The sequence below is a fragment of the Salmo trutta genome, chromosome 1 (assembly GCF_901001165.1).
Source record: "Salmo trutta chromosome 1, fSalTru1.1, whole genome shotgun sequence".
Taxonomy (NCBI): Eukaryota; Metazoa; Chordata; class Actinopteri; order Salmoniformes; family Salmonidae; genus Salmo; species Salmo trutta.
Window position 1 is genome coordinate 45,188,004 of NC_042957.1, and position 6,726 is coordinate 45,194,729.

At 41.0% G+C, this 6,726-nt stretch overlaps 1 protein-coding gene across 1 annotated transcript; it reads right to left on the reverse strand.

Annotated features, from left to right (window-relative positions):
- Positions 1-4,438: 4,438 nt before the first annotated feature.
- On the reverse strand, positions 4,439-6,313 carry LOC115197040 (homeobox protein Hox-B13a-like). The gene is made up of 2 exons (XM_029758177.1): positions 5,598-6,313; positions 4,439-5,130 (listed from the first exon to the last, which is right to left on the reverse strand). Exons 1-2 carry the CDS (start codon positions 6,262-6,264, stop codon positions 4,883-4,885), a joined length of 915 nt encoding a protein of 304 aa, XP_029614037.1. The 5' UTR covers positions 6,265-6,313; the 3' UTR covers positions 4,439-4,882.
- Positions 6,314-6,726: the final 413 nt, after the last annotated feature.

The following is a 6,726-nucleotide window of genomic DNA, read 5'->3' on the forward strand; positions in this document are numbered from 1 at the left end:
AGCGCGCCTTAGCTCTGCTCACCATCCAACAATTAAACTGTTCTGAACCGGACAGATACGTAAATCACGTCTCAAAAGACTGTAAAACAGATTATAGTACGTAAAATTGCTTATCCAAGCGAGTGAACATTCGGATAATATTATTTCATACAGTTACGCAGGAGGATAGCCACTATGAGGTCTTCTCAACACGAATGGAAGCATGTGTGGGGAACCAAGGCTAGAAGCTACTTTGAAAGCCTTTTCCATGACAAGATAGACACAAAATATTGTTTACGTTGTGAGATTTACTGTATATCCGAGATATGGGCAACTGAAGATAATCAGATCTAGCATAACGGTGGCTATAGGCTATTCATAGGGACATAGAAACTCCCGTTCCCCGTATAAATATTTATGATCAGCGTGAGACAAACGGTATTGCTGATCTGGTGAGCACGTGACACTCAAGGTCAAGGACGGATTAAGGAAGTCTGCATTTGCCTCATGCTCTGTTTTCTTCTTGATCAAAACATTCCTCGTATCCACCCAGAACAGGATATATAGACTAACAACCGATATTGAATATGCAACTCACTTCTTGACGCTTGAAGTGAATTTCAATTGTTTTAGTTTGCATATAAAGGCTTATAGCTGAAGTCAGTTTAACCTTTGTAGCCGTATTTGACTGATTTTAATTTAAAAATGAAATAGGCATACCAATTAACAAAATCCTGTCTAAACCATTCATATATATTTTGAAGTAGCCTATTGGCCTAAGCCTGCGTAAACTTCCAAGGGTTCCATGAGTATTAATAGAGCAGTAATAAAATAAATTCGTTTTGAGCGTCACACTTTGAAATGGCACTTTCTCCAGAGTTGGAATGCTGTGTGATGATGATAAGATCTGTTGCCTACTTCAAAAAGCCACGACATGCTATTCTTTACGGTTATGTTTAAAGTTACACCTCGGTGAATCTTGAGCAAAGATATAGGCTATACTCCTAACACTAATATTGTATTGGTATTTGGGTATAAAGCACACTCAAGTCCCGGAGCGTTTGAGTTATGAGAATATCTTAAATTGACAAAAGCAAAATGATGATAACAGTGAAGACAACGTTCAACTAAAACCAAACTATTGCGTCAGTACTGCGGCACTATAGGCTACAGCATCAATCATCCGTCACTCCAGAGTGGGATAGGCCCAGATGCACGTTAAAGTCCTTGAAGTGGATGCAGGCCATACGAAATGGGAAATGGCTATATTGCCTATACATTGATAAAATTTCGACCAATTACAATTTACTATTCAAGAGTAAAACAATTAATGATATGGTCTGGTATTTCAACTAAGGGAAAATTGCAGCTTTATTGCATTGCTGGTGGAAAGCTACTTCCGTGCTTGATGCTCACATTGTGCGTTTTCTAAAGGAGAAGGAACTACCATTAAACCACAACGTAAACACAAAGCAGACGCGCCATTTGTTAGAATGCTTTTGTCAAGTTCAATGTTAACCAGCGGTGGAAGGAATGTGATTCTGCATTTATTGCCTAGCACAGTTCGGTGCAAGACACGTCTAGCCTACGCTGTGTTGGTCTGAAAAGCAGCACTGCGCATGCCGTGAAATCTGGACTGAGAAATGACCGGTCCATTGAAAATCGCCATGAATTGGCTATAGGCCATGTTTATAATCATTTAGTATAATGGCCAAACTTAATTAGATATACTGGGGGAAAATACATCATGCAATTGTATTTAACACAATGGAACTGAAATAACAACATTACAAATAAGGTTTCAAATGGCAGGCATTGCTATTTACTGAGGCTTACCTGAATAGAAATGCTATGGAGCACATACAGCTGAACACTCAGGCCCATGTGTTTCTATGGCAGCAAAAAAAGTGATACAAGCGCCTTAGGCTGTGTTGAAATGGACCTACGAGGTCTGAGAGTAGCACCAGGATAATATAATAACATTTGTGGGTTTGGGTTGGAATACCAAAAAACTCAGACGGGTTTCCAAACGTCTCTCGCTATGAGTAAAGCTGCAGAAGAAAGGTATGACCTGAAGCGTTGGCATCATTATCTACAGTGTCGAATGGGCTTTGATATCGTTCCTCTCAAATTCTGTCAGAATCCATACCAAGCACAAACGTTCCCAATCCAGGTTGGACCGTAAGACTAGTGCTTCAGCTCGTCTTTGTAGTTGTTGCATTTATCAATGGAAAAGTGAAATAACCTACATTCGGACTATGTGGCTAGTAGTAGTTTATTATTATTACATTACTTTATGCAGTGTTGCCTAGGCTACATACGGCACATATTATGGTACGCCTACGTCTTCATCAATGCGTCGGTAGTATATGCTTTAATCCGAAATCTCGCTCTGCTAAATTTTCCCATTGGCAACATTCCCCAAAAGTGTCTATATTTCACCAACGAGAGAAGTACATGCCTATGTGGCGTGTCAACTGACTTTAAAACAGAGGACAGCAAAAAGAAAGCAACAGGTCGATGCAAAGGTGATGATGTAAAACCTTTGAATAACGAAGCACCTTTTACACCCTGACTAATCTAGACCGGCGTTAAGAGTAGTATGCAGCCGGAGCGCGCCTTAGCTCTGCTCACTATCCAACAATTAAACTGTTCTGAACCGGACATATACGTAAATCACGTCTTAAAAGACTGTAAAACAGATTATAGTACGTAAAATTGCTTATCCAAGCGAGTGAACATTCGGAGAATATTATTTCATACAGTTACGCAGGAGGATAGCCACTATGAGGTCCTCTCAACACGAATGGAAGCATGTGTGGGGAACCAAGGCTAGAAGCTACTTTAAGAGTCTTTTCCCTAATTTCTCTTCCTTTATTTAACTAGGCAAGTCAGTTAAGAACAAATTCTTATTTTCAATGACGGTCTAGGAACAGTGGGTTAACTGCCTTGTTCAGGGGCAGAACGACAGCTTTGTACCTTGTCAGCTCTGGGATATGATTTTGCAACCTTTCGGTTACTAGTACAACGCTCTAACCACTAGGCTACCTGCAACCCCAAACCAGATTGACACAAAATATTGTTAACGTTGTGAGATTTACCGTATATCCGAGATATCAACAACTGAAGATGGTGACCACGTGACACTCAAGGTCAAGGCCGGAGAAAGGAAGTCTGCAGTTGCCTCATGCTCTGTTTTCTTCTTGAACATCAGAACAGGATATATAGACTAACAACCAATATTGAATATGCAACTCATTTCTTGACGCTTGAAGTGAATTTCATTAGTTTTAGTTTGCATATAAAGGCCTATAGCTGAAGTCAGTTTAACCTTTGTAGCCGTATTTGACTGATCTCGTATTGAATAGGCTAGTAATTATGCTAATTTTAAAAAGGCCTACCAAATTAACAAAATCCTGTCTAAACCATTCCTATATATTTTGAAGTAGCCTATTGGCTTAGGCCTGCGTAAACGTCCAAGGTTTCCAAGACTATTAATGAAGCAGTAATAAGAGCATCGGTAGCTGATACAAGTAAGGCTAAGTAATAACATACAACACATCATAGCTAGCCATTTCAAATATGGCTGTGTTTGCAGGCCTTTAACTTTCAAAGTATATTTAAGCAATAAGGCCCGAGGGGGTGTGGTATATGTCCAATATACCACGGCTATGGGCTGTTTTTACGCACGACACAATGCGGAGTGTCTGGACACAGCCCTTAGCCGTGGTATATTGCCCATATACCATAAACCCCAGCGGTGCTTTATTGCTATTATAAACTGGTTACCAACGTAATTAGAACAGCAAAAATACATGTTCTGTCATACCCGTGGTATACTGTCTGATATACCACGGCTGTCAGCCAATCAGCATTCGGGGCTCGAACTACCCAGTTTATAATAAATTATATATTTGGCACAAACGGCACAGTAGCTTTGTATTTATTTATTTTATTTTACCGGTATTTTACCAGGTAAGTTGACTGAGAACACATTCTCATTTACAGCAACGACCTGGGGAATAGTTTCAGGGGAGAGGAGGGAGATGAATGGGCCAATTGTAAGCTTTTACCCATCACCAAAATCATGAGCCCTGGAAAGACTGTTTATTTGGCATGAAAAGCACGAGATTATTTGTAAAGGGTATGGACACTTTAAAAGTTATAATTTTTTTGGACGTTTTTATGCAGCTTTCATGATGGAGCATAATATGTAAAATACATCACTAACTTAATGCGTAAAACGCCTATTTAAAATATATTATAAACGGTTTGAATGTAACTTTACATTGCACTGGAATTTCTGAACTCCATTTCTTGGTCTTAGACCATCCATATTTCAATGTGTACTTTTACCAATCATTATTCAATTTTATCTTTAACTAAACAGGGTTTGCAAACAGAATCACATATATAACACATATAATCCACGAAGTAACATTTAATTTATACAACATACTGGGATTAAAACAATTTATTAAGCATTACGCTATATTTTTATAAGTACTGTTTTACAAGCGTTATAAACAGTATATATTGGGAATATGATTGCATAATACGTTTCCTAGTCTACTGCAGTAACAACATTGACATACCTAACATATAGCCTATATATACCTCCATGTATAGCACGAGTTAAACAGTTAAGCAGATTTAAGTGTTACATTAAAGCAGGCAAGTGCTGTATTTACAGGCCTCTAAAACGTTGTCTTTAGAGGGCTTGGTTCTTGTTTTATTTATTATTTTCAAAAGACGAATTGGAGATGCAGTTGCGCAGGCAAAATAGCAAACCAAATCCCAATCCAAAAAAAGGTACCACGTCGACGTTTTCTTTCCGTCATTTTTTGTTCATACACCAAAAACAATGTCCCTCGTCCAAATCGTCTAGCTCAAGCCTGGCTGGCTACGGCGCACTGGTCTTGACTTTGGCCACGAACTTCTTCTCTTTAACTCTCCTGTTTTGAAACCAGATCGTAATCTGCCTTTCCGACAAGTTGGTTCCAGTTGAAATCTTTCTCCTCTTATCTTTCGTGATGAATTTGTTGGCGGCATACTCTTTTTCCAGTTCTTTTAGCTGCACCTTGGTGTACGGTATTCTTTTCTTTCTACCACGACGAAAGGAGTTGCCATCGTGTTGGTGGGCCACTACATCTGTAATGGACAACAAAGAGAAACTGGAGTCTGGAAAATGTGCATTTAATTCTATAATTCAGTCTTTCTCATTGTAAGCGATAACCCAAGTAGCGTTTTTTTGGGAAACGGCAGTGTATAACTGCCTACATATTGATGCATTAACACTACAATGAGGTATTCAGAAAACCAGGAAGACTACAACGACCAAAATGGTCGCTCATATAAACGTGCGTGCCTATACAGAGACACATTAACATCCAATATTCAGCCCAAACATGTGACAGAATAAGGGATTGAAAATCATAATGTATTCGATGGTTTGCGATTAATGCACAACATGAAGGGTAATTATATTGCGAAATCATGCATTAGAAAAAAGCGTGAATTAATTTGCCTTATATAAGCTATCCAACCCATGTCACAATGTGTCTCATTACAGTAATCTAATAATGTACTAAAACAGTGTTCAGAGCATATGTTTTTACCTGCCAACGCAGATTTCCAAAGGTGTCCGGCTTGACTCTGATCCTTTGGGCAGTACATCTGGCCGCCCCAGCCATTCGTCAGTGCCCACGGCTGATAGCTGTCCATTGGAAGCAGCGTGTCGTGACGGGGCTCTCCTGCCCCGAGAGTCTGCACCACCGACACGTCCAGGTAGCTCGCCATGGACTGGTAGGGGCTTGGGTACCCGTGGTAAAACGCGAATTCTTTAGCCCGGCTCGGGTATTCTTCAGACGTGACCGGGGTGTCCATGTATTTTTCCGCAGAGTAGCTGAGCGCGCTGGGCTGGGTGCAGGACTTGAGCGAACCCCGCCCCATTCTGCAGGGATAATAGCCGTTGCCAAAGTACCCATAGGGTAAGGGACCTGTGGAGGAGCCTTGAGGGACCGCGGGGCATGGTGTGCACTGTTTGCCTGGTTCCCCGGAGCTTGAGCCCGATACATCCAACGCGGAGTAGCCGGAGCTGTGCACCAAGCTAGAGGGGTGACCCCCCAGAGCGGAGTGGGCCATCAGATTCCTGCATTGGTTGGCCGCGAAATTGCCGCTACCAACCAGACCCTCCATGTTCTTGTTCAACTCATCCAAGTTGTTTTCATACACAAACATAACCGTGTCCGCCCAGCGAGGATTCAGGACCAAGGAGGTGGTCATATCACGCTCACCATTCGGACGGAGAATTCTGTTTCAAAGACCAAAGTCCAGAGTAGGACACCAGGTTACATCCACAGCTGTATTGACGCAACGGACCAAGACATGGAAAGGCGCATCGCCATTGGATGAAAAGCTTACCACGTGATGAATAAAACAAACCCTTGTTGGGGATGTCAGTCAAATTCATTATTTTTATTGCTTTGGAGAAATGGCACGAGATGCTCTCCGCGTATTGTTTTGTCATTTTCCATTCCCCAATTGTTGTGTTTTCTGCGGTTTCCATACACACACTGTCTCGAATAAATAACACAATTCAACCTCTGACTACAATTCTGAAGCACAGCATAACAATAAAAACGGTGTACAAAAGCCTTTCTACATGCATTTCGTACTGGATTTGTAGGGTGAATAAAGCTTCCCAAAGCTCCATGCGTCTACCTCTCCAAAGGCCAATGGAAGCAG

What these genes read in the sequence shown, in the direction of transcription:
- LOC115197040 (XM_029758177.1), bottom strand. Translation starts at nt 6,264, where the DNA reads ATGACCACCTCCTTGGTCCTGAATCCTCGCTGGGCGGACACGGTTATG. An exon ending in TTGGAAATCTGCGTTGGCAG is followed by an intron (nt 5,131 to 5,597) that starts GTAAAAACATAT and finishes TGTCCATTACAG; the next exon opens with ATGTAGTGGCCCACCAACAC.